This window comes from Caenorhabditis briggsae, assembly GCF_000004555.2.
Source record: "Caenorhabditis briggsae complete genome, chrX, whole genome shotgun sequence".
Classification (NCBI taxonomy): domain Eukaryota; kingdom Metazoa; phylum Nematoda; class Chromadorea; order Rhabditida; family Rhabditidae; genus Caenorhabditis; species Caenorhabditis briggsae.
In genome coordinates this window covers 12682001-12708894 of record NC_013491.2, presented here as the reverse complement: position 1 = coordinate 12708894, position 26894 = coordinate 12682001, and the positions used below count along the sequence as shown (strand labels likewise).

General features: G+C 40.1%; 4 protein-coding genes across 4 annotated transcripts; 3 read left to right on the top strand and 1 right to left on the bottom strand.

Annotated features, from left to right (window-relative positions):
* Window positions 1-1185: 1185 nt before the first annotated feature.
* Window positions 1186-2379, top strand: CBG27785 (the record flags this gene model as incomplete). Its single annotated transcript, XM_045239931.1, has 3 exons — window positions 1186-1440; window positions 1648-1728; window positions 1840-2379. The coding sequence occupies 3 exons, from the start codon at window positions 1186-1188 to the stop codon at window positions 2377-2379; spliced, it is 876 nt and encodes a 291-aa protein (XP_045099115.1).
* Window positions 2380-2738: 359 nt separating this feature from the next.
* On the top strand, window positions 2739-4805 carry CBG27784 (the record flags this gene model as incomplete). The annotated part of the gene is made up of 2 exons (XM_045239930.1): window positions 2739-3065; window positions 3558-4805. 2 exons carry the CDS (start codon window positions 2739-2741, stop codon window positions 4803-4805), a joined length of 1575 nt encoding a protein of 524 aa, XP_045099114.1.
* Window positions 4806-11926: 7121 nt separating this feature from the next.
* Window positions 11927-13568, top strand: CBG11000 (the record flags this gene model as incomplete). Its single annotated transcript, XM_045239929.1, is given in 5 exon segments — window positions 11927-12025; window positions 12103-12312; window positions 12700-12894; window positions 12897-13024; window positions 13079-13568. Coding segments are annotated over 5 exon segments (1122 nt in total).
* A 6274-nt stretch (window positions 13569-19842) lies between these two features.
* On the bottom strand, window positions 19843-26894 carry Cbr-syd-9 (the record flags this gene model as incomplete). The annotated part of the gene is given in 9 exon segments (XM_002644961.1): window positions 19843-19910; window positions 21185-21422; window positions 21425-21492; window positions 23401-23510; window positions 23570-23958; window positions 24008-24102; window positions 24155-24281; window positions 25031-25081; window positions 26754-26894. Coding segments are annotated over 9 exon segments (1287 nt in total), but the record flags the coding sequence as incomplete, so codon positions are not given.

The following is a 26894-nucleotide window of genomic DNA, read 5'->3' as shown; positions in this document are numbered from 1 at the left end:
TGATAAAAAAACTTTGAACAAAAAATACAAAAATTATGAGTGCATTTGTTTTTGGGGCCGCATAACCGTTCCATTCGAACGAATTGTTTAAAAGGGTACAGCCTCAAGTTAAAATGGAATATGTTTATATTGATTTTCAGAAAAAAGGTACATTTTTCTAAGCGTGTCAACCCACTCTTTGTCGGATTCTCATCCGGTTCTTTTTCGAATAAGCCTTTAAAGTTTCTAAATATTCGTAAATTGAATATTCCGCCGTAACTAATGGAAATGCGCGCTTTCGCACTGGCGCCAAAATATAGGCGGGAAATCTGTGAATTTGTTTTCTGTTCCCGTTTTTTCATCCATTCTTGTTCGGAGAAGGCCTTTTCCCCCTGTTTACCGATATCCCGAGCGTTGGCTCATAGTTTCTCTTGTTACCTTGATTTCCCTTGCCTTCTAGTTACCTTTTGCCTTGATTTCCCAGTTTAATAAACCAATTGTGTTATAAAAAGCTGTCTTCTTTGTTGTCTTCTTTCGTCTCACATTCTTCACTGAATTCGCCTTGAATTCAGTGATTTCGTTCCGAGTTTCCGCTTTTCCGTTTCTCTCCGTCTCTTCTCTCTCGTTTCTTTTTCTATTCCGGACTTGTGCACGGTAGCGCGGAGGAGAGATATCCTGCCGTTAAACCTGTACTTTTTCCGACTTGGGGGCCGAGCTTCAAGATTGGTTTCTGTGAAGTAAACTTGGTAAATTCGCCAAGTTCTTCGTTTTCGTTGTGAATTTTGCCGTATCAAGCTTCAAGATTGGTTTCTGTGAAGTGAGCGTGGTGAATTCGCTGAATTCTTTGCTTTTCAAGGAGAGATCTTGTGAAAAGTGAGGAAAAAATTCGCTTCGAAAGGCTATCACTTGTTCTAGAAGTGAATATATCAATTTCTGACTGAAATTCTTCGAATTTCGCTTAGAATTTGACAGAAAATACCATTTTTCAAAGGCAAATTCTTGATTGATAGGTAAATTCTGTTAAAACCAGTCAGAAAAATCGATAGCATTTTTGTCATCGGAAACCGCCAAATATGGTTTTTTGTCGGAATTTGTTATCGCTGTTACCTTCTGATACCTATTCACGTCCCTTATCGTCTTCTTTTTGCTTCAAATCGTTAATTTTCTTGGATTTCAACGAGAAAATCGTATTTTCAGGCTGTCCAGATGATTCCCCTACCAGAGAATCAATCGCCGCCTTCAAATCTGCCGTCGGCGCTGCTGATCAATTCGTTGGATGCTCCCAATGAGCTATCCGAGGAAGAACAAATTCGTCTTCGCGAAGAAGAGGAGGAAAAGCGTCGGCAAGAAGAAAAAATTGCTGACGAAAATCGTCAAATTCTTCTCCAAGAAGAACAAGAGAAAGAGGAAGCAGAGTTTCTCGCCGAAACTTGTGAAGAAAATTTTGAAGAACAGCGTCAGGTGAGACTCCAGAAAAACAGAGAATTTGAGAAATTGTTTCGTGCGGAATTGAAACAAAGCACAAGCTTAAAAGAAAGCAGTGTTACAAAAATTGTCGACAAAGCTTTTTCGATGATTCTTGAGAAAGATGAAGTCATTGATAGCAAAGATCTCGCTATCACAAAATACAGAAATATGATTCAAAATCTGAACGATCGAGTTTTTCAGTTGACAACAACTATGGAGGACGTCGGAGGATTCTTCACGCCTTTCAACAGCAACTCAGAGGACGGAAGAAGCAACAAAATGGTGAAATTTTTAGAAGAAAATGAACTCGAATCTGTCGAAGAATTGCAAGAAAAACTGACGGAATTGAGCAGACTCAAGAGAGAAAGACAACTTCAACAAAAATATTTTCAGGCAATGCGAGAGCAAGCCAGAAATCAAATTTCCGAAAATCCTGCTCATTCAAGTATGAATTTGGAATTCAAACTGGAATCGGAGCGTCTGAAAAAAGATAAGAAGCGTTTGGAAGAAGAAAATCGACTTCTGAAGCTTCAAATTCCGCTAAATTCACTGTTTCGCATCGAAGAAGCACAACAACGATGTGTTGCAAGTCTGCCGAAGCTTGTGAAGACTCCCGACGTGTCGCCGATGCCAAAAGGACCGTGTGAAGCAAGGAAACCACCGGAAAATATGTCTCGTGAGTGTTTTGTTAAGGAAACTGCGCGCGATGCGATTTATGACGAGACTATGCATGAGAATTTCGCGCAAGACTTTGATTATAATGAGAGTGAGAAATACACGCCGAATCGTTATTATCAAAGTAATTGGGACACCGGCAAAGCATCAGAAACAGCTTTTTTGTCAATGATGCAACAAATGCACATGCAAAATCAGCTTTGTGATCCGCCAAAATACACTGCTGAAGAGAAAACTGCTTCCATGGATGCTTTGTGAAAACGTTTCTAATTAAATATGGCGGTCTGCCTCCAAAACAGCAAGTTGTGCTGCTAGAGTCTAATTTCTTGTCGGGAAAGGCGATGAAAGTATTCAAAGGGCTTCCGGAGTATGCAAAACAGTCTTTTCAAACTGTCATGAGAAGGATGGCTGATAGACTGCGAGTTTCTAGAGAAGATGACTCAAGACGCGCAAAATCTAAATGGGAACAATTGCATAAAAGAGAAGGTCAGTCAATCGAAGACTATTGCCTTGCAATCGATGAGCATTCTAAGCGCGCGTTCGTAAGAATGGAGCCTGAAGAGCTATCGTCGTTGAAATGTCAAAAATTGCTTAATGCAATTTCTGATAATGAAACAATGGCGTGCCTCATTGAATCGAAACTGAATGATACTTCTGAAATTGATCATTATGAAGTTGCCAGAGAAATCGCCATCAGATATGAGCGAAGCGTCAAAGAGAGACAGAAGAATAGAAAGAAAGATGAAGCGAGTGAAAAGAAGGATAATAATTCTTTTGTTCACAATACTCAAAATCAGCAGAATTCTAACAAAAGTTGGTCTCAGAAGCAGAATCAGAATCGTAACCATCAGCAACAGTTCAACTCGCCTAGCAATAGTTACCAGTCGTATTCGTCGAACAATAATTATCAGTTTACTTCGTCACTTCATCAGTCTCCTCCAATAGTACAACCGTCTTCGTTTTCAAATCAGCCTTAGTCGTATACTCAGTCTCCGCCGACTATACAACCGTCTCAGAAGCAAGATGTATCAAATCAGAGTCAGTCTTTCCCAGAAATTCCGGTTAATAATGACTATTCATGCCGAGAATGTAGCGCTATCGGATGTCATGCTCCAACTTGTTCTAAAGCTCCAAGAAATGCTAAATATGTGCCTACATGCAATCGTTGTCGTGAAAAAGGTCACTCAGCGAACTATTGTCCTCAACAGAATGTAGCAATTCCGGTTCCATCTGAAACCAAAGACTCTAATATCGCTATTATCTCCACGTTGGATATCGATTGGAGCCAAACTTCTCTCAATGACATTTCTGCAAACAAATCTTCTGTTCAATACAAACAAGGAAGAATTGCGGGCGTTGATATGGAAATTCTAATAGATAGTGGTGCAAGTATTTAAGTTATGCCTCATTCTTTGTGGAAATCTATTGTCGCAAAGAAAGGAAAAGAGTGGGAGAAGAAAGTTCCCATTGAAATTCCGAACATCCAGAACGCGGTAGCTGCTGATGGTGAGCCCGTAAATCTGTTATTCCAAGTCATTCTTGAAACTTCAATTCGTTCCAAGACTAGGAAAATTCCGATATATGTTGCTGATGTCTCCAGAAATAATGTCATTCTTGGCTCCAATAATTTCCAAACAATGGGAATTCAGTTGTCAGTTGAAATGGAGCATCGGGAAATAAGGACGGTGTATGATGTTCAGCTAGCTCCCAAATCACATCGGAGTGTAGAAGTTCGCGTAGCAGGAATTTTCGATACTGAGAAATTTTGCCTAGTTCATTCAATAATTGATCAACTTGCTCTAACAGTCTGTCAAGTGGACACCAAGGGAAAAACTTTCCTTATGCTTTCTAATCGCGGAAAAGTTGTCGTTTTCCTAGGAAAAGGTCAACTGATTGCTCATGGAGAATTGGATAAAACCGAAGTATTCGAAAATGAATTGTTTTCTGAGGATTCAGCTGAACATTCGTGTCCAGTGTCCGATGAATCTTTGCAAAAGAATAGTGTTACTGATTCTCAGTGCGATGAAAATCAGAGTGATGTAGTGGATTCTTCTACTCCTTTTAACCTTCTAGTTACCAAGGCTCGTGATAAACAAGAGCTGATCGACTCTTCTCGGCTATATGAAGATGATCAAAATGAACATCATGAATTGGAAATTGTCCCCGAATCTCTCAAACCTCCCCCAGAACCGATACTGGAAAAGGGCGGAGATGTCGCCTTGGGCGGTGTTTTCCGAACAAAGCCTACATGCCGCGTGAAAGAAAACAACTCTCTGCGAAAGGGTTTAGGAATACAGTCTCCAGTCTATCAAAGCAATTCAGTTGCTTGCGAAAAAGAGCTCCTGTCTCAAAACTCGCATCATAACAATCTAATTCAGGATCATCCTGCTCATGCGAATGAAACATCACTCAAAGGAACTCGCATTTTTCTGTCACCAGGGAAGGATCCACCACCTAAATCCAACCGTACCATGTCATGTGAGCATCTTCCAAAGGATTCAAAGGAATTTTTCGAGGATTCGTATCTACCGAAGTTTGCACCTTCATTAGAGCCATGGGATCTACCGTATGGACCTGGATCATCGATGATTTTTCATCCAATGCCAAGCACAACTACAGATGCTGATGCAGATATCTCCGGATCCTCTTCACCAAGAGTCAGCTCATATTTCCAACATGGATAATGTTTAATTACTCTTGTTTTCCCATCATTTTATGCTATCCCTCCCTTCTATTATCTTCGCCCCCTATATTTTTCTTTACCCAGTTTCCTACCGCCCCATATCTATTCCTTCTAATATTATTCTTTCCCCTATATCCACCCTCACAGTATCACTCCCATTCTCCCCTATCTGGTGCTAACTTCCATTGGAGGCGGGACTCGAAAAGGGCGCAGATGTCGGATTCTCATCCGGTTCTTCTTCGAATAAGCCTTTAAAGTTTCTAAATATTCGTAAATTGAATATTCCGCCGTAACTAATGGAAATGCGCGCTTTCGCACTGGCGCCAAAATATAGGCAGGAAATCTGTGAATTTGTTTTCTGACCCTGTTTTTTCATCCATTCTTGTTCGGAGAAGGGCACCAGCTTGGTGAATACCCTGCTTAATCTTCGACAGTTTCATTGGCCACCGTTTTGTTACCGAATTTGCCTTCTTTTGGTTACCTTTTCCCCCTGTTTACCGATATCCCGAGCGTTGGCTCATAGTTTCTCTTGTTACCTTGATTTCCCTTGCCTTCTAGTTACCTTTTGCCTCGATTTCCCAGTTTAATAAACCAATTGTGTTTATAAAAAACTGTCTTCTTTGTTGTCTTCTTTCGTCTCACATTCTTCACTGAATTCGCCTTGAATTCAGTGATTTCGTTCCGAGTTTCCGCTTTTCCGAGTTAAAATAATTGGAATATAAAGAAATCTCAAAAATTGAGTCTTGAAAAATTGAATGAAAACCTTCAGAATCAAACGTTTCTGAGAGCTGAAATTGTTTTGTGGATAACATCGATTTGGTTTCTATGGCCTGCAATGTAGTACAATTATATAAGACAGTAGGGGCTGTGAAAAGAACACACCTCCTGGGAAAAAAACAGACCCCATCGCCTCCTGAACGACCAAACGTTTAAATATCCTCTCAAACGCCCAGGCAGATGAGGTGCACGGTTGATGGAGTGGATAGTCTTCCATCTACAAAACATACGGCAATGAGTACGGCTCCCGCCGTGGTAGCGAGTGAAAGCACCGTTCCAGGCTGTTCGGCTCTTTCACTCCCCTGCACTTGCTGGTCTACTTACTTTTTACAGTTTCTATTTGAAATGTTCTTGTATTTCGATTTACAACGATCTATGAAAAAATCATAGCACAAATGGGAATTGAAAGAAAACATGATTTCATAAATCTTCTCCTACTTGATACTCTTACGAAACTTTTAAAACTATTTTTTTTACTTTCACGTAAGTAACTCAACATTCCTATAGTCTTGTGTAGCATGTGGTCATAGCTTACCGAACGCTTCCTGTCCATTGATTTCTCTAATAGGTAGCCTATAGAGTTGAAAATCAGAACTTTCAAAAAATATGCTCAAACATAGTAAGAATATTTTCAAAACGTGTTTTTTTTTCTCAAAAATTACTTACATTTTATCTCTTTTTGGAAAAGCGCATCTGATCAAATTGAAAATTATGGGTACGTTTTTTTCTAAATTGTTTTCTGTGAGAATGAATACAAAAAACTTATTCTTCAAGGTACGAAGAAGACGGGCAAATGTTCATTTTGAAACTTGCAGGGTGATAGCTGGTAGACATGTATTCAAACCTGATCTACTTCAAATTCCTAAAAGCCGCTTTGTTTTGAGACTTTGAGGTCAAATATCTGAATTTCTTCAAAAGTTATCAAAAACATGTAAACTGAAAATGTGCTCGTGATACTACGATAAAGATTATATCAGTTGATATGTTTTTCATATCTTTTACAGAAACTGAGTCAGTTAAGCTCAAAGTTCATGTACTGTGGTAGCTGCTCGGTTTTTGAGAAAAACTCATATCATAAATCAGTTAGATTGTTCCGTTTTTTCAAAAAAAAACGTATCAATATTCTAGTTCAGCTAATCACTCAACATAATTACCGTATTTCCTCCAATAGATAGCCCACGGGCTTCTATTTCTCAATCTCATTCTGAGGGTGGACTAATATTAGAGGTGGGCTTCTATATTTTTCAATGATTTATTTTTTTAAAAATTCATTCAAAATTTCAGAATTTTGACAATTATGAAGGTGAAAATTCTGAAATTCAATATTTTGGAAAATTAGAAATTTTTATTCTGCAATTCTTAATTTTAAAATTCCGATTTTCTAAAAAATCTGAAATATTGAAATTCAGAAATTAGAAAATTCAGAAAATAAAAAAAATTGTCGATTGCTAAAATCACAGTTTCAAATAAAAGCCCATTGGCTTCTATTAGAGAGCCGGCTTTTATTTTTCAAAGCACCTCGCGGTGTCTATTAGAAATGTGCTCAAATAGAGGTGAGCTTTTATCAGAGAAAATACGGTAATTACAGTTCCAAAGGCTTTATATCAAGGAAAAAAAAATGAAAAAATGTTTTTTAGATTCCAACTAAAGTTAGGCGCTAGACTCAGAAAATAGATGACGAATATCTTAGTATGGGTGAAAAAAAGTGATGTGGACATAGAAAAGTCTGAGTCTGAAAGGCTGATTCGGGAACGAACGAATGTGTTCTAAGAAAATATGTTTCGCTTTTTTTTTAATTCCTTTTCGAGAGCTTTTCTGAATTGAGAATTTCGGAAATTCCCATTAAAAATCTTTTAAAAAGTTAGTTTATGGTTTCTTTCATTTCCATTTCTAATTTATTAATCCAAAAATTATTTTCAATCTAGTATTCCAATTTTCAACTTAAATATAAGATTTTGCAGGTGCGTTTTTTGAGTCTCTAAAAGTTATATTTCTTTTCTGATATTATTAAAAAAGCTGCAAATTTGATCACAGATTCCATTTGTGGGAGTGAGAATGTTTCGATTTTTGACTGATGTTTGTGCTGGAAAAACTTTATAGCAGAATGTGTCTGGCCTTTCTTACATTTGCATTTCTAAAATGAAAAAGTTTTTTTGCTTTTATTAGGTTGCCGGACCCTCAAAATAAGGAATTTATCCTTTTATTTTTTGCTTTGCACATCCCTTGATCTTTTTTCGTTTTTTTTTCATCCATCGAAACTCCTCAAAAATTTTCTTGAAGTTGTTGATTTGCCGAAGATCTATTGCTTTCATCATCCCTATCCGTCTCATATAACTTATCTCTTTCATATCCCTTTTTATCACTTCCTTTGACTGTTTCTCCGTCCCGAGCGGGGCTCATCACACCGCGTTTCGTTTGCGTGAGCCTTTGGCCTATCGGACAATCGAAAGAGATAGAGGGTAAACTGTGTAAAGCATGTTCGGCAAAGAAAGATGGATGCCGACGCGAGAGTAGGAACAGATGGCATTTGACGACAATGAAATAGCAGATGGCACGATGAGAGTCTTTTGAACCTCGTCCTTCATCCGGCTACCACTTTCTTCTCAGTTTCACAACACGTTTTTCTGCTCCGAGAAAACTTTCCGGATGAAAAAAAACAGAAGAAAACGAAAAATAAGCTGTTGTGTAATATCGTGTGTATGTGCCACCGAGCATTTTGTGTCAAGAGTTGAGTAAAAACAAAAAGTGAAAGGAGAGAATGAATTACCCACTGGCGTGTGTCAATTGTCACTGGTCAAAGAACTAATACAACAGGAAATGAAACCTGTAAACAAGTTGGGAACGTTGGTTACTGAGAAAACAACAGGAAACTGATGGATTGGTCCACAGCTTCTGGACCACGATTACGCGAAAAAAAAATCTGCAAAAAATCGTCCGGGTTTCGAAAAGCAATGAATTGAAAATGAATGCCTGGGAAGCAAAATTACCGTAACACTCTGATTGAACGACATCTCTGATTTTTAACTTTTAGCCACTTTATCTCGTTTTCTGTGAAAGATATGAAAGTTGTATCAACTGATAAATTATTTATCATAAAGTCACTAATATTTTGTCAATTGACAAATTTTGATATCTTGCACACAAATTAAGATAACTGAATTCAAAGATGCCTGCGTGGGCGAGCTTCTATTACAGATAATACGGTATTAGAAAAACAAAGAATTACATATCTGGCTTTTGGAGTTTTTGTATGGTTTTACACAGGTTGCGTTTAAAAGAGATTCATTGTGCATGATAAAGTTTTTAATGATTAGGAACTAAATTACGAGAAATTTGATTGTTTCTGTTTTTCGGGAAACAAGGATTACTCTACCTCTGTTTATTGATATTCTTGTCTTTCATTTGCTTTGGCTTTGAATTTTTCTAAGTTGGCTTCTCACTCTACTAGTCTTTGCATTCTAACTAATCAAAGTTTTGTTGCCACCACCTAACGAAGCCATTCGATTTACTAAAATTTATATTTTGGATAGCAGCTCAAAATCTTGGATTTAGATTTCCAAAAGCTTCTTCTCAGTGCTGTATAGAAGATAATCCCCACCCTATTCTACATATATTGATAGGCAGCACCACTTCGTGCCATTAGTTGTCACGACAACAGACAGCTAAATTCTATTCAGAAAATTTATGAATAGATGTATTATGCCTCCTGTGAAATTAGATTAATTTTATTTTTCGACTAGTCAGACGGACGCCTCAAAATATTTTCTGATTTTTTGAACATTTTCTCATGAATCTGTATTTTCCGATAATACGAATAACAAAACATGTGTCATGGACAGCGTTTGTTATTTCTTATAAAACAATCGTCATTTGACAAAGCTATTTGTGTTTATCCTTTGGCACATTAGGATACCGTACACTTTTCATAATTCTCATCCACAAATATCGCGTCTTTTATCTCCCTCTTGCCACATTGGTTCAAGTAGATTCTCGGATCCGATATCCCATTCTTAGCCCCACACCTCTGCCCACGCGTCGAGGGCCGCGCAGAAACTCAAACCGTTTCCTGGCTCCTCTCCCATTCTTGTATCCCTTCCTTCCATTGTCTTTTTCGTTTCTTTTTTCTCGATTCAGTAAGTTCATTTGCCGAGTATTTATGAATGGGAAAAAAGAAGAAGGACGAACAAGAAGAAGACGGGCGCTGCGGACACACGATGGCAAGGGACCCCGTTGCTCTTTTCTCAATTCTCGAGACACTGAGCAAGACGTGGAGTCGTAGATCCGACTGGCAAACAACTTTCTATCTTCTCCCCCCAATGTGTTTTGTGTGTGCGTATGTGGCAGTTGGCAAGAAGGCAAAACCAAAAAACTATGCGCGCGGCGCCATGGGCAGCCGCACCGAGAGACCCCAGGGTTTCGAGAGAGGGAAGTGCGTTTGGGAAACCGTATGAAAGAAAAGAGGGTGAGAAATTGAGCAGTCAGTTACAAAAATGTTTGTATGTTCTTCTCTTGTATACCTCCTCCGAATGATGGTCAATGTTAAAGCAGTGGCAACGGAAAGTATTTGAGGTCACGTACACATAACGTGTGGAGTACTGTCATTCAAAAGAGCAGAACTTGTAACATAATCTGTTAGGAGCAGAAAGGACAGAAAGGGCAAGCACAGTTGCTCATTGATCAAGAACTGTCAACTGTCGATCGACCCCTTCGGAATATCTGTTCTTGGTACAATCCTAACGTGAATCACTAGCCAGCACAGTTTCACAGCTGCAACTACCTTCTAAAAATTGCATCACTTTCAGTAACCAATTTTTTTTTTGAAATACAAAATTATGAATCATATTGCATGAAACAAATCTAATAGCTTTTTCCCGGTTTAACAAAAACAACTGTCACGTCATTCCATTCCATTCCCTCCTTCTCCGATTCTGTTTTGTTTCAAAATTACACGCTGCAAATCAGGGGTCAAGTTACTAGAGGGGTTGGCATGATGCAAACCGAAAAATCAGATCCTTGACATTTGGAGAAGTAGAAGAAAAGGAAGAAGAAGAAACATCTGAAAATGTTATTCAAACTATAAACCGTCGGCCTTATCAGCGCCTTGGAATTTCAAGTATAGATACAATGTGAAAAAATTCAAATGTCTTAAGAATTGATGACCTTCTTCCACAACGATCGATCTTTTGATCCTCTACAGTAACCAATGAGACATAGTGCAACATGCAAATTAGTGCCAATCGGTCAGTGTCATTCAGTGCCACTTGCGGAAGAAACTTTGATGTTTTGAATAATCGTCCTATTCTCTTTTGCAGTTTTAGTTCTCCCAAGTGAATAAATTTCGCGGCTAGGACACTTGGCCCGCGCCGGAAAACAATGATACATTCATTGTGTACGTGTGTTCCCTCGCATCTCCAAATAGCAGAAAAATGACTGGTCGCTCTCTGTATCAAACGCGCGGTGATGGTGGTGGTGTTGATAACACAATTGATACATTGAGAAACTGGGAAACGTGAGGTTCGCAAAACGAAGAAAAAAAAGCTAAAGTTGGGTCACGGAGATACACTCGTTGATCTTTCGAAGTGTGAAAGATTTTCAAAAAAATTTTTCCTGGAAACGATCACCCAAACCAACAAATCAAACATTCTTCTTGCTGGAGTTTTTGCTCATGAATAATTCAATTTCTCAAGACTCAGAAATAAGAAAAAAATATGCTAACAGAAACTGGAGCTCATCAGACTAGAAAGAAGAGAGCCAATTAGGAAAAGTGCCAAAATTTCACTAATTGCGTTTCCGACTGAGGATTAGTTCAGGTATCAAAAGATGGCGGGTAGGGCAAAGAGCAGCACGTAGACCAAATGTAAACATGAATTCCGTCCTAGACCTATGCAACTGTACACATCCGAAATTTGTATTTGTCTTCTGTTCATGCTCCTCGGGACGTCATCAGAGCCTCGGCTCCAAAATATGTATCAGTCTTCAAATCCAAACTTTCAAATCCTCACAAGTTAGTCGGATTTCAGGTCTACGATTCATTCCTCTTGCAGTAATCCTTCCAAAACCAACCCGTAAACAATTTTTGTGGAGATTTTTGGAGGTGTCGAGTCTATTTTCAATTACCAAATCTTCTCTAAACCCTCCTCACTTTTGCATGCTATTTCTCTCTGCACAGTTTTATTTCCGAACGTCGACTCATAATCGGTTCAGTTGGGGAGGAAGGGGCGTTGGGGTCTGTTTTCCGTCTCATCGTCGCGCCCACTCCGCGTTTTGCATGCTCTTCGTGCGCCCACTCGCTGCGTCTATTATCAAAAAATATCCGTCGTTGTTTAGGGGCGGAGCGATAGCAAGATGCTGCGAGAGGCCTACTCGACCTCACTTCACTGTGTCCAAGCGCAAGAAGGAATGTCGGTTTCCCCAGACGTGATCGCCAAAATCGAGGAGGGCTATGCCAAGCTCCAGGTATGTTTTGGACCTTACTCATAGGACCTACACCACTATCAATTCTTCCAAACAACAGTATCTTACAGGCTGCCCCAGAGTGCCACTCTCTTCTCAAGAAGTACCTCACCAAGGAGGTCGTTGACCAACTCAAGGACAAGAAGACCAAGCTCGGAGCCACTCTTCTCGATGTGATCCAATCTGGAGTCGCCAACTTGGACTCGGGAGTCGGAGTCTACGCCCCAGACGCTGAGGCTTACACTCTCTTCAAGCCACTCTTCGACCCACTGATCCAGGTATGTTGGGAGGGGTTGAGAAAAGGGTAACTTATCGATAAGCAGCATAAACGCGCTAACTCTCTGCTTTATGTTTCTCTTTTTCTTTTTCCGTGGTGAGTTGATGCAAATGCCCGGCGCGTCAGCATGCACAAAAATGTTGTTGTAGTACAAGGAAATGGAAGCGAAATAGGGAGAAAAGGCGCGATTTCAAATGGGATTACTAGCGCATTGGGTGGGCAACAGTAGAAACGAAATGGCCTCAAAGTTGTTGGCCTAACCAACTATGTTTGTCTCCCGTGTCCCTCTAGCAATTATTATGAAAATGGCCACCTGGCGCTCGGCAAATGTATAATCGGCGTCGCGCCATTGAGGCAAGGATTTATAATAGTGGCCAATGATTTTCAGGATTACCACAACGGATTCGCCCCAGATGCCAAGCAGCCAAACACCGATCTCGGAGAGGGAAAGACTGCTGGACTTCCAGATCTTGATCCAGAAGGAAAGTACATCAACTCCACCAGAATCCGTTGCGGACGTTCTCTCCAGGGATACCCATTCAACCCATGTCTCACCGAGGCCAACTACCTCGAGATGGAGTCTAGGTCAAGGGAATCTTCGACAACATCACCGACCCAGAGCTCGCTGGAAAGTACTTCCCACTCGATGGAATGACCAAGGAAGTCCAAGACCAACTCATCAAGGACCACTTCCTCTTCAAGGAGGGAGACAGGTAAGGAGTATTACAGATTTCCGGAGAATTCCATCTCATCCCATCATTTTTCAGATTCCTCCAAGCCGCCAACGCTTGCCGCTATTGGCCAAAGGGACGTGGAATCTTCCACAACAACCAGAAGACTTTCCTCATCTGGTGCAACGAGGAGGACCATCTCCGTATCATCTCCATGCAAGAGGGAGGAAACGTTGGACAAGTCCTTGAGCGTCTCATCAAGGGAGTCAAGACCATCGAGAAGCAGGCTCCATTCTCCCGCGACGACCGTCTCGGATGGCTCACCTTCTGCCCATCCAACTTGGGAACCACCGTCCGCGCTTCCGTCCACATCCGTCTTCCAAAGATCTCGGCCAAGCCAGACTTCAAGTCGATCTGCGATGGACTCAAGCTCCAAATTCGTGGAATTCACGGAGAGCACTCCGAATCCGAGGGAGGAGTCTACGACATCTCCAACAAGGCTCGTCTTGGACTCACCGAGTTCGAGGCCGTCAAGCAAATGTACGACGGAATTGCCCACCTCATCGCCCTTGAGAAGGCCGCTTAAATTCCTTCATGGACACACTCAATTTGAAACTGGCTGCTGGCTGCTACACAAATTTCTCTCTAATTTTCATCTCATTTTGTAAACTTTAACTTTCCTTTCCTACTTGGCTAGTGTTAAATGTTGTATTTCGTTTACTCGAATACTTATTTTTCTGCTTCAATAAAGTAAAGTGCACCGGAAAAAATAGCCTATTTTGACGAGAAGATGGAGATGGAGTTGGTAGATTTCAAGAAAGCTCTCGAAAGTTTTGATGACATCACGTCTCCGTTTCGGCAGAGAAGTGTCGCTCGCCGGATAGTTTGAAATGGCCTGCTGTGTAGTAGAATGCCGTCCTTGAACTGACACTGAAAACAACTTCTTTCGTGTTCCGAAGAGAAAAGGATTGTTTATCCCTCGCAAAAAGTTGTGAAATCGGTTGTTGTACAAGATGACTGGGTAGTGTACTCTGTAATAAACAACCGGTTGTTGAGACCTTTTGAACAACGGTCAATTTTGAACAGATTATGAAAGAACGAGAAGAAAAAGATTGCGACTAGAAAAAGGAGAGATGCGAGAAATGGAATCGTCAATATTTCAAATTAAATAGTTTTCCCAGAAATAAATGATTCAAAAAAAAAATAACCACACTTTCAACTCATATTAGGTTGGCGGGAAAGTCTTTGTCACTTTTTCAATAGTTTATTTCTCAAAGAAAAAATAACCGAATAATTAATTATATTGTCCATCATTATCAACAACATGTCTCCAACGTTCCCTCAATTTATGGATTCCATTGCGGTAGAATCCAGCCGGGCGTGAGGCAAAGTATTGTTTGAGTGCCGCTTCGACCGCTCCACGGGAATTGAAGCTTCTTCCTTCGAAGGCACGTGTCATATCGCCAAATAACCAATAGTCGGAAGGAGCAAGATCAGGAGAATACGGGGGGTGAGGGAGAACATTCCATCCATATCCCATCAGCTCCTGCTTCACTTGTTTCGAAACATGTGGGCGAGCGTTATCATGTTGATAGTACACTTTCTTGTCTTTCAGGGCCGAACGGTCGACTGCTTTCTTGAGGTTTCGTAGTTGAGTAGTGTAGAGGTCTCCAGTTATTGTTTTGCCCTCGGGCAGAAGTTCCCAGTAGATGGGGCCGTCCACTCCCCACCACACAGAGAGCATAACTTTTTTCGGATGAAGGCCGGGTTTGGGGACATCCTGTGGGCTCTCTCCTTCTCCAACCCACTGGGATTTCCTGTGGTGATTATCGTAGAAGACCCACTTCTCATCTCCGGTTATTAGCCGGTCCAGCCATCGATCGCCCGCGTGGAGAGTGAGAAGAGTAATCGAATCGTCGACTCGGCGGTCAAGGTTGGCTTGAGTCAGGTGATGAGGTATGAATCGACCAAAAAGTTTTCTCATTCCAAGAGACTTCAAACCTTCAAGGACTGTGCTATGGTGAACTCCGAATGTGACAGCTAGTTCACGGCTAGATTGAAATGGATCCGATTGCAATGCGTGCTTCAGCTTGTCCAAATCCAACTCACGGGGTCTCCCAGAGCGATCCTTTTCATCGAGCGAGAAGTCATCTTTTTCGAAACGATGGAACCAATTGCGAATAGTATTGTAGTGAGGGGCATGTGTGTTGTACACATTCTTCAAGAAAGTTTCCGAATCCTTCATCGTGGTGTGAGATAGGAAGAGGTAAATCAAAACATGTCTGATGTGAATAGCAGTGGGAACAAACATATCGTTTCAATTACAGATGAGGAGCAGGGAAGGAAATGGGGACTTGTTTATATGGAAGGTTCTTATCACCTTGTTATTCACTAGAGTCGATATCATACACAGCCTCCATATACGAGAACAGTGATTAAACAAACAGAGTGACAAAGACTTTCCCGCCAACCTAATACTTCAAGCTCATTTATCGTGCTTTCAAAAGAAGATGCCTAAAATCTGAGAACTTCAAAATTTTTTCTCAAATATAGAATGACACCGTTTACTTTCAAACTTTGAGAGAACTTATCTTGGAACCTGTAAAAGGTACCAAAAAGTAGTTAACTGACAAAGTATTTTTGATATCATAATAAACTCTTTGTCTGTTAACCACTTTTCAATATCTTTCACAAGAAATCAGATATACGGACTCAACGTTTAAGGTTTGTGCGTGATTTTATTTAAGTGTTTACGGTAAGCTGAAAGTTCACATGCAATTCCTACCAAAAACAAATACCTGATATTTTTATTTCGAACGACGAATTTTTTTGAGAAGGTGTAATTATAATATATTCAACGACTGTAAGAATCACAGAAATTTGCGCAATCGATGTTTTCAGCCAAAATTTCAAAATAATTAGGTAAAAAATTTTCGATTTTCTTTCGTTTAGATAGTAATACAAACCTTGAAACATTTGCATCATAAAACCTATAACAGGAGGACCCCACACTGCCAAGTTTGAACAAATTTTTTTGCTCTGTGCACGCCAACAAAAAGTGCTAACTGATGGAATGTTTTTGATATAATGATAAAAAATTTATTAGTTGACAACTTCCCCATATTTTTGACAGATATCGAGATCAATTGGCTTGAAGTTGAAAGTTGAAAGGCCCGAGAAGTACAGGTTTTACAGGTCAATCAGTTTAAATGGAGAACAATTTCAAAAAATTTCAGAAACTTGTTGATTAAGAAAAAAATTGTGAACTTAGCAAAAATAACTGGCTCTTTATGACAAGGGGGGCCTATGAGATCTATGAAAATTTCTATAAAAATTTCGTAATTTGCGCTTGTTTCCACAAAAATTCATCACTTTAAAAAAGTTCACTTGAGACCGGTTTTTTGCATGAAAAACACTATTTTTCCATTGTAACTGTGTGATTTAAATTTTTTCAGCAAAGTCTTTTCTCTCATGGCCATCCTTGTCATAAAAAGCCAAATAACTTTCCCATGTTGAACATTTTTAGGTCAGATTTCCAGTTTCTGGAGTTTGTGGTCTGGATATGGTCGATAAGTTATCAATTTTGAACTCTGATCAGTGATTCTCCAACACTGTACTCTTTTCATATATTACTGAAATGTTGTACATCAAAGTACAAACTTTCTTGAGCAGTAATAGAGAGAAACCATTGCAGTAATTGCTATTTTTCATATTTTCTACGAACTTCCGCCATCCATTATTTCTTCTTGTTCTTTCCATCTTTTTTGTTCTTCACATTCACCTGGAAAACTGAGGTGTGAAACCCCATAAAATATCCTCATTCCATTTCTCGCTAAAAATATATGAAATTCGCTCATTGCAGTGCGTCATTCGATGGTATAATGTAATGCGAATTTCCGGGTTTTCACACTGATTTTCAGTTTTTGATTTCCCACCGCGCGCATTTGTGTGGGGCCAGTCGGTGGAGAGACATGGCGAGAAACCAAAAAGTTTTGTTTTTTTTTTCCAAATCACAGTTTTGCTGATACAAAAATAACTGTCATGACGAATCTGAATGAGAATGTAAAGAACAAAACTTCGGTTGAGACCTGTACTGATTTGATACCAAAATCGAGAGAACTAATTATAGAGACAGAAAGCAAAATATTGAAAAGGGAAGGATGGGAACGAATTGATGTTTGTGTTCAGAGTTCAATGTTCAAAAAAACCAAATTTGCGATGAAAAATCAAAAATGTTGTTATTTCGAATAACAGTGCTACTAGGAAAATTGAACGAATGTTTGGAATTGTTTCTAGAAAAACGTTTAATGACATTAGATTCTAGTATAGGGTTATTCTGAAAAAGTTTGAATTTTTAGAATGTATAAAATTAATTTCAATTTTTAAAGAAAAATTTTTCGAAAAATATCATGTATAGGGGTACACGAATTGTAACTTTTTTTGAAAAAAATTGAAATAAGTCTCGTAACTCAAGGGCTCGACCTATATTTGAACACGTATATGTACGTTACTTGCACTGAGGAATCAGATAGGCATAGTCCCCCGAGCACTTTTTTTTTCAAAAATTGGCATTTTTCGAATTCGGTGGGACTCGAAATTTTCATATTTTCTGTTTTCCTGAAATTCCTTTTGAAGATAGAGCATGGGTGCAATTGACATTAATGTTTGTTAGTTTATCACCTGTGGAATAAAATTTGAATGTCTACCACAAAAATGAACAAAGTTATGGTCGTTCGAAGGGTGCCGACTCCAAACTCGTGAAAAATCATAAAATGTTTCGCGATTTCAACAGACCTTCATAGCGGCTATATATTTGTGGTTGTTCTAGATAGCCGGTGTACTATTATTTGGCATAGGTTTCGTCAGAATCCCCGGGTAACATATGGAGAGCTTCCCTTGTAAGGGTGGTTTTGGAGAAGTTCAGAAACATTTTCATAAACTTCATACCAGCATCACCAGTTGACACAGACACTTACACTGTAGTTTGTGTTAATCTTTCAGTTTCACCTTGTGTAGATATCCTATGATTTTTACTTTCATATGGTACACTACCTTAAATTTCCGTAAACGCGCTAAAAGAATGCTTTTAAACCGGCATGTTTGAGCACATATAACTTATCTGTTTATGAAAATATCGAAAAAATATCGATTGTGTTCAAATAGTCAACTAATGCATTTTCTGATATCTTTTTCAGTAACTGAGATAAGTTAGCAGCTAAAACATGGAAAAATTGATGGAGTCGTCTTATTACAGTAGTCAAGGCTTTAAATAAAATACTATTTCTATTTTTGCGCTTTGATTTTCCGACCGCAGTTCGATTACTAGAATTGCTAAGTAAATCTAATTGAAATACCACTTCAAAGATCAAACTTTTGTTTCAAACGGCAGAAAATGAAAAAAAATCATTTGAGAACCGGTAAATATTTACAAACTATCAATGCGATATCCCACCAAAACGTCAACTTTCATTTGGTTCGAGAGCAATTGGAACTTTTATAAACGAGAGATTAAAGCACATTTCGTCATGAGCTCCCGGTTCTATTTGCACACTGTTCTCTTTTAGTTTAGGGCAAAAGTTTCATTTTTGATTTTGAAAATCTGAACTTTCCAATGTTAGTGTAACTAAAAAAAAACTAAAACGATTCAAAATACTTTTATTAAAAATATTAGCAAGAAAAAAATACAGAACGAAAATGATTAAAGGTGAATATTGGCATAGAAACAGTGAGTGGAGGTGATTGTGTGGGGAAGTCTTGAGATTCGGTAGTTTGAAACTTAGGTGCAATAGCAACTCGATGAAATCATAAGTGGTTCAGCTCATTATTGTTATAATCACCAATTGGAATATTTCTGAATAGACCAATTAAAAATGCTGCTCGAAAGTTGTTAACCGTAGTAGAAAAAAGTATAGGCTGGGGGTGGTCACGTACAGGATTATAGATAGTTTTTTGATTCATAGCTATGTTTTGGCAGAAAGCATTCTGATAAGTTTACATAAGACATAAGTGACAAGGGAATCCGTGGTAACGGTGTCCGGCACCACCACACCCTTAACAGAGAGAAATGCTGAGGTATTGGGATCTGAGATTAGAGACAAGAAAAAATACAAAAAGAATATGGATTATGATTTTGAAAAAGGTGACTAGATGACAATGGGGGGTTTTCTGACACATCGGGAAACAATGACTGAGATTTGGATGAAGTGAGCGATTAGACTTTTTGGGGAGAAAGAGAGACAAGCAACAACAGGGAGAGGAATTAAAATAAATGATGGGAAAGGAACAAGAATAGTGGCTTAGAAATAGAAAAAAACACAAGTTGAGCAACGTTCAGGTACGCTTGAAAAGATGATTATTTGGATGAAGATATTTGATATCTAGTCAACAACAAACAAGAAAAAGGAAGAGAAGGATCGATGCCTCAAATTGGTGACCGCGATCTGTCTCTTGAAACGGATTGAGGTGATGAATCGCGGCGAGATATTCTTCTTGGTGACCATGATCGATCCATTCGCTCTTTCAGTTCGTTGAAGTGGCGTGCCGAATCTTCACGTAGCCGATTAACGCTGCTCGTCATTCCTGATTGAAGTTGAACAAGGGTGTAGATTGAGTTTAAGGCAGTTTCCAGACTCTTCTCGAGGTTACCAACGCGGGTGTCGATGAAAGTGAGAGCCTGAAAATAATTGGAGTAGAAAAAATATTCGGTAGAAGTCATCAGCCCAGATAGTTGTAACACCTACATCTTCAACTTTTGGTGCTGCTGCCTGAGCTGCTTTCAGATCGGCAATTGCAAGTGCAATGGTGTGAAGTTCACTTTCGACATCAATATCCCCCATACCATTCAATTTCTTCTCCGGAACAATGTCAACGGTAGCGGCCGGTGGTGGGAATCCGTGGCTCAGAGTCATGTGGATTGGAAGATGAGAGCCTGAAAAAAGTTGAAGTGAAAAACAGTTGGTGATTTTGATTTTTATCGTTTTTCTATATTATATTTTCTCAAAACGTCATGGCCTGGCCCACCAACTGTTTTCTATATGAACCATCGTACTCATCAAACTACTCATCTCATTTCATTTTTTCAACCGTCCTCGTTTCGCCTCATCTCATCACCATTCAGTGTGGAAAATGGAGGCGCAAAAGCAGTAATGTGTTTTGCCGAGCCCGGACACAACTGTCAGTGCACATTCGACAGATATCAACTGTCGTCCAGCGCCCATCCTCGCCCACAATCCCCCCCCCCCACACATACTACTATCTATTTACGTGCCATATGTTGTTCGACTCGATGGGTACCGGACCCATTCGATTCTGTACACTGTCGGCATTTCACACGATGCCTGTCGAATGGGATACGAGGATTACACTGTACACAAAACTGACAGCGCGATTTGAGAACTGCGAAACTTCGGTTAGATCAGATCGATGATCAGCAAGAGTTTCAGTTTGAAAATGCTCCCACATTCCTATTTTGGCAATGCTATGAAAAAAATCCTAGTCCAACCACCCTGTAATCATATTGCTTGTGCATTTTGTAACGAGTTTGTGTCAGTCAGTGTATGTGTGGGTGTCTATGTTTGTGTGCCGGTTTTTCTGTGCCGGTCCCTGGCGGCTTCAAGCGCACTTGCCTCGATCCTGAAGAGACGTGAGCAATGGCAGCCCCCCTCTAGAAAAGCTCTCCTATTACAAGATATGGTCTGTGTGGATTAAAACGGACAGACGTCGGTCGTCGTCGTCCTGCGCTCGCTCAACCGCCTGGTAATAGTACTCCCATGGGGTGTTTCAGAAAAGAGAACATGCAATGTATGGAGAAAAAGAAAAAGGAGAAGCCTTCTGTCTGTTTGTATGCCCACATTCAGTGTTTGACTGGCAACCGGGCGAGGACGCCAATGTAGATGACATTGTAGATGAGTTTGTGCGCAACGGCGCCTACCAGAATTCGTCCCCCTTTTCTTCTTTCGTATTTCGAGTTGGAAGATATTTGTTTGCGCTCTCATATGACCGAAAATGGTATATGCCAATGTGGAATTGCAATTTTGAAACCAGAGCTACCAAATATTACAATACATGAGTGATGGACAACATTGGAAAAGAGTGAGGAGAGAGAAAAGGATAGGGATGAGAACTGAATGATCAAGAAGTAGATGGACAAGTAGAAGCTAACTAGGAAATTTTATATCAGACACCAAGATATTTGAAACTCACTCTTTCTAATAATCTTTCCACATTCCTTGCAAGTTAGAAACTTTGTTGGCGATGGACACGACTCATTACTCGACGTGCTCTCATCACTTTCGGGAGACACTTCCCGACTAGGACTACCACCTCTCATACTAAGTGTGGAATCCGGAGAAGAGGCACGTCGCTGTTGAAGCTGCTGTTGCTGCTGAATTGACGCATTCGCCGCAGCAAAAATCATTGCCAAAGTTTCGGAACCGCCAACCTAGAGCAAAAAATAAGAAAAAAGTGATGGGTACAGTATGAATACCGTTGGCATATTCGGCAATGGTGGGCTGTCTGGCTCATCGTCGGAATTTTCGGAGCGGACTGGAAATAAATGGGGTACTGTATTTTTTTGCAAAGTGATTCAAATGTGCTCTCAAGATCCCTCTTTCTCTCACTCTCTCACCACACTTTCTTATTCTCCTCAGATACTGTTTACGATGTTTTCTAAGACAGCTGCTGCTCTCTAACTGTATTTCTTATTTTCGTAAGAGTACACTCTTCGAACAGATGCCCACTTCGAAGATTACTATTCGCGCGGGACCATATATCATCTACATTACGCTCTTAGAAGGATCAAAGACTGTTCATTAGAATATATTAAATTGTATCCCGCCCTGAGAAATCCTACGGTTTTGGTTCTTGACACTTTTCCGACACCAAATACACATTCACAGGACAAAATAAATCGTTTGCTCTTTCTGACCATGATAGCCACCTGTCTGCCAACCTAAATGACTTGCTGTCCTTCCGGAGTAAGGTTGAGAATAGAAAATTGGAGGAAAAGCCTTATGCCATTTGGTTTTGTGCCGGTTGAGTTGAGCGTATTGTGCTTTCGACAAGCAATTTTGTGCTCAACAAAAGAAGTTGACGTCCTCTTTGACTGTTCTGTCCGTTCTTCGAAAAGAATAAAGACGTCGTTCCACATCATTTCTAGATAAATTTGTAGACACACAGGGAACACGGGGAAAAACGAAGCACAAAGAATTCCATCTTGTCCCTTTCCTTCCGTTGTTTTTTCATTTTCAATCTGGAGAATGGTGGAGAAGGTCTCTTTGGTGCTTGAAAATAAGAAACAGCCACAAACCGGCAATTGGTTAGGACAGAGTTTTTTTTCTTTTCTGTGTATGAAGACTTCGTTCTTTCCATCTCCATCTCTCACACTCCCTATTTTCCTGTGCGCAAACAGTAGTTGTGGTGGTCCCCGCCGTCCGTCTTTTTTTGTGCCTCAGAAAGCCTCCGCAATTTTGCTTGTGCTTCTGTCGGTTTGGACCTCGTTGCCTTTCTCATTCCCTTGCCGGAGGGGACGACGACAGAAGCGACGGACATTGAAAATCGATGCGTCTAGCACACGCATGAGCACACAGATGGAGTTGCACGATAGAAACGATGATGATGGACCGGGACCCTCCTTTCACTTGAGACGAGCAGTCCTGTGTTTTCGAACCTTACCCTGGATAGATATATAGACACGACACTCACATACACACACCGATGAAAAAGAAGAAGTTTCGTTTCGTCCAGTTTTCTTGACACACGCACCCGTCTGTCACAGCTCACCCACACTATCTATTCTGTATATAGGAATGAAAAGATTGAAGGAAATGGGAGTGAGTAAGAAAAACGAGGAGTTCTGATAGAATTACTCAAAATTGACAGCTACACGACATCTATGTCTCCTGTCCATTTTTCATCTCCGTTCACTGTCATTTCAAATGCTAGTGGTCCTTCCTACATGAGGTATCTCTTCTCTTTCTCACTCTGCTAGGTCTCATATAACAAACGGAAAGGAAAGCGATTTGTCACTGTACAGGTCCTCAAGGGCCACAGTAAACGACCCCGTACTTTCGGATTGGGATCACTTTACAACATAGATATCCCCAATGCACTGTCATCCTCTCCAAACTGCGTCTCACAAAGCGAACACCACATGTCAGCTGTCGCATATAAAAGTTTATGCGAACGACGAGGTCCGATATCGAAGATATTGGAAAAAAACAATAGGATTTGCTTCCCATCCCCTAAACTCCTACAGTATAAAGCATCAAGATTAAGAGAGAGAGAGAGAGAGAAGGAGAATTGAATGAGAATGTAGAAGAGGATGAATAGGAGAGAGAGAGAAATGATGAGAAAGAGAGTGCGAGAATGATTCGAGCCGGATATACACATTACAGCAGAAATCGAAAATCAGGACTTACTGGAATCTGGAGAGGCAGCGAGTTCCTTCTTGATCGTTTTTGCTGGCTTCATGGATTCCGGGATTTTCATGCTAGTAGCGAAATCCAATCCAAGACTGATAAGAATATTTCTGAAACTTTAGAAGATTACAGGTTAACCATATTCTCGGTTGATTTGTGTGCTTCTTACCTCTCGAAGTCCGTCGTAAGATCTTTTGGAAGGAAACTGCTCTCCTCTGGTTGGGCTTCCACAATCATGACTGGTGTTGGGATATTAGGGACAACGCTTGTATCCCTTTGTTGTGCCCTAGACTTTGTTGGAGATGATGGGACAACTTTGGCAGCGAATGTTGTTGATTTTGTCGGCACTGCCATGGATACATAGTCTGGGTCTTCAATTTCAGTCTTGATGGTTGTCAAATTGTTGTTGATCGTGTTATGATTGTTGTTATTGTTGTGACCGTTTTGACTGTTGCCATTGGTTCCCGTACTTGAAGTAATGATAACTGCAGTTGCTGTTGTTGCTGTTGAGGTAGTTGCTGTTGTGCCATTTGAAGACGTACCCGGTTCTGTTTTAATCTGAAATCAAAAACCTCTATATTTTGTGTTCTACTATTGATCCACTCACAACTTTAGGAGCCTTTTTAACAATAATATCATCTTTTGCTATTGCTTCATTCTGCTCTTTCTTGTGATGTTTCAGAATATGCTTTGTTAAATTTCCTGAAATTTATTTCTTTTATAATTTTATCTCATGTTTCAAGTAACTCCTAACCTTTTAATCTACTTGACTTCCCACAAAATTTACACACATATGGTTTCAATGCTGTATGTACTGATCGATGTTCTGCTAAGTTGGAGCGAAACCGAAATGCCTTCCCACATGTTTCACATATGAATGCCTGCAATAATGAAATGAATTGAAAGCGTGGAAGACGGGAAACCAAGATTATGATCTTGTGAAAACGATTCTTGTGATGGTAGGGGGATTTGTCTGTTCCCGGATTGCTCATAGATTGTCCCCCATGATTAGAGGGGTGAAGAGGCTTCTTTGGCACCACAGGAACAATTTCTCTAATACAAAGTCTTTTGAAGAAGAGTGAGAACTGTAGTCCTAATCCCTAATCCTTTCCTAACTAATAATTCTTTTTTCTATGTCACACACACATACACGGGCACTCATGATAACGGCGACGTCAGAATCTTATCTGCTACTTCTCCGGAATACAATGTTTCGCACCCAACAATAGTTGTTATTCTTATATGAATCGAATACCATTGAAAAAGTTATCTTGTATGTGGCTCCTCTTTCCCCAAAATGATTCAATAGACAAAAGGATAGGCAGCCATAAACAACATCGCGTCGGTTTTCATTACCGTCCGATGAGGACCAGGCTTCTTGAAAACGCCCAGGCGGTTCTAGTGTGTCGTGAGGAGCATCCCACACAGAAATGCAACACACGGATGATTAAATTTGCGTGAAATGGGACTGCCACATACACGTTTGTCCCTTCCCTTCAGCCTATTTGCGGATTCTTTGTCATGACTGTCAGAAGCGGCTAACGTCTGACTTCATTTGGTTTTCTGGTGCTTTCTCTCTTTTCTTTTGTGCATTGTGTCTATCTGTCTGTCTTTTTTTCTGCCTACTTACTCGATCCATTCCCGCTTGTGCATCGGTTGATTTCAATGTGAAGAGTATGGACTGAAATTCGAACTAGAGAAACGTGAGGATGCAGAAGAACGAGCGGAACAAGCAAAAAAGGACATATATCGTTCAAGACCGGACACAAGAAAAAAGTAACAAAATTGGGGGTGCGCGGGGAGGCGGAATATCTATCCTATCTATATTTTTTGCTCTGAGAAAGGCGGAAAATGTCCCGTGCGTACTGACAGAACATGGAACAAGTAGATGACGACGGCAGAGAGCGCGGGGGTCCGAGATGCCGGAGGAGGAGCGAGCTCGAGGAAAAAAGTTTCCGATGGCAAAATAGTAAGCAATGTGGGACAAGCGACCCGGCTAGTGTAGGAGGGAACGATGCGATTTTTCTAGGCATCTGGCTCCCTATCCTTTTCTTTTTACAAAAACACAGAAGCACACTACCAATGAAGAAACCAGCTGTGAGAGTTATTTGTCCGACAGGCAGGCAGAAACGAGTGGGACTGAGACTGTGATCATTTGGATAAAAAATGAACAGTATTTTCGGAAGGCAAAATGTCGTTGCTCGGTGAATAAAAAAAAATGAAGGATCGAGGGGTCAGGTGCCAGCGGTCTCGTCTTATTTTTGATGAGGGGAGAAAATAGGCAAGTATGTAGAAAAAGGGGAAAAGGAGATGGAGAGAGCACACCTCGTAAACAGCGGGGGACCCGCCAATTCTGGAAGAAGCGGTTTGGCTGTGCACAGCACTCAATTTTGTAATCGAATGTCAACAGAATCGTGAACAGACAGGAACTCGAGAGTTTTTTCTTTTTTCTATCAATGTAGACACAAAACTCAAAACTCAAAATATGACAGAATCCGAGCTAATCTTCAATTACAGGGCTTGCACTAAACCGGATCTATGCGGCTAATACTAGAGCATTCCTATCAAAAGTAGACGCACTTTCTACGCAGCTGAATAAGATTAGTGACTAAATGAGATCGAGACTCTTCGTGCAAAGGTGTGCGAGTTTCGTCATTTGGATCTACTTGTCATTTCTGATTAATAGGATTTTCCTGAGTCTTCTACCGTTCGAATGACATACTTGAGCTGATGAAATATAGGATTATTGGTTTGAAGACTAAGAATTTTGAAAAGGCGCTTTGATTATGAAAAGAATTACAGTATTGAAAATTACAGTAACTCAAAAACAGAATGCGATTAAAAATGTAATATTTTGTGAAACTGTGGTACTATTAATCTTCACGAAAACTACATTTAGTTTGAAAAAATATGATTTCAGTACGGTATCATTAAAAAAGTCAAATGATCATTATTTGGATCAAATAACTCCGTTTGAATGGTGCATATATTTGGTCATATGACGTATTACAGTAGCATTCGTAACAGAACAGAGCGACAAAATCGGTTGTTTCCAATATATATGACATTGAGAGAAAAGAGAATATTCGAAAAACTGTGAATATATGTATAATGAGAGGACTGCGAGTAAACGTGATGTTCTAGAAATGCACTCAAGTGAAAGAGTGCAATAAATTAGTTCGCCTGACTTGTTTGAGCTTGACAGGTAGGTGATTTGAGCAGATATGATTAGTATTTTGAACTCCCCGGTTGCCCCAAACTTCGCAAGCCAATCAGCAATTCAGTATTAGACAAGAAAAGCAAACAAAGCGCAGGTAGATTTCACAAAAAAAAAATGAAAAAATTGAACTCACCTTATCTGTATGAAACATTTGCTGATGTTGTTGTAGCATTTTGGTGGAAGTGAAAGATTTGGGACATTGGGGACATGTTAATGTCTCCAATTCAGTCATCAGAGTCGTTGGTTGTACTAGTGGTGAGACGCACACAGACAT